This window comes from Pygoscelis adeliae, unplaced genomic scaffold (genome assembly GCF_000699105.1).
Source record: "Pygoscelis adeliae isolate BGI_AS28 unplaced genomic scaffold, ASM69910v1 Scaffold1060, whole genome shotgun sequence".
Classification (NCBI taxonomy): domain Eukaryota; kingdom Metazoa; phylum Chordata; class Aves; order Sphenisciformes; family Spheniscidae; genus Pygoscelis; species Pygoscelis adeliae.
The window spans coordinates 4,273-5,155 of record NW_008823975.1 but is presented as its reverse complement, the minus strand read 5'-3'; the positions used below and the strand labels follow the sequence as shown (position 1 = coordinate 5,155).

The window sequence follows — 883 nt, the reverse complement described above, 5'->3', positions numbered from 1 at the left end:
CCCCCGCCTGCCTGGGGACGGGGATGGGGACCTGACCAGCCTGGCCCCAGTGCATGAAGCGGGGTGCTGTGCTCGGTTACAGATGGTGCTGGTGATCACCTACCATGAGCCCCAAAACCCCGAGTACCAGCACTTCCAAACCCAGCTCATCCTGCGAGCCAAGCAGAAATTTGGCGTGCAGCTCAACTACTCCCTGGTGAGCAAGTCACCCTGCATGATGGGGCAGGGGGGACCCTCCCCATTGGGCTGTGGCACCTCTCCAGGGTGCAGAGGGTGGGACACGGCCATGGGCAGTGCCAGAGGGGCCATCCCTGGTGGCAAGAGCCACGGGCAGTGCCATCCCCACAGGGTAGGTGCGTGACCCTGGTGTGGGGTTATGGAGCCATGGGTGTGAGTGTGGCCCCCACGTGGGACTGTGGGGCCGTGGGTGGGTGCGTGGCCTCGGTGTGGGGGTCTTGTGGCCGGGGTACCCCTGTGCCCGTGGCCACAGGTGCGCTGAGGTCTCCTCCGGCAGATGAACCTGGTGGCAGGGTGTTTCTATGACGGGATGCTGCTGTACGCCATGGTGCTGAACGAGACCCTGCGGGAGGGTGGCTCCAAGAAAAATGCCACTCACATCATCGAGAAGATGCGGGACCGCAAGTTCCAGGGTAAGGATAGGATGGGGGTGGCCGGGATAGGGTTGCCACGGGGGTGGTGTACCCGGTCCCTGTCCCACCTGGGTCTCTCTTCTCCCGCAGGGGTGACGGGGCTGGTGAGCATGGACAGCAACAATGACCGGGACACCGACTTCAACCTATGGGCCATGGGCGACCCCGAGAGCGGGCAGTATGAGGTGGGGGCCGGCACCGGGATGCTGCTGGCAGCGAGGGCTGGGGGGCGG

At 65.1% G+C, this 883-nt stretch overlaps 1 protein-coding gene across 1 annotated transcript in view; it reads left to right on the top strand.

Annotated features, from left to right (window-relative positions):
* Positions 1–82: 82 nt before the first annotated feature.
* NPR2 (natriuretic peptide receptor 2) overlaps positions 83–883 on the top strand; it is a gene marked incomplete at its 3' end in the record, with an annotated part of 5,067 nt that continues 4,266 nt past the window's right edge. Inside the window, exons 1-3 of the mRNA XM_009324863.1 lie at positions 83–196; positions 515–650; positions 741–835. Coding sequence (XP_009323138.1) covers positions 83–196; positions 515–650; positions 741–835 — 345 coding nt within the window. The remainder of the gene's footprint in view (positions 197–514; positions 651–740; positions 836–883) is intronic.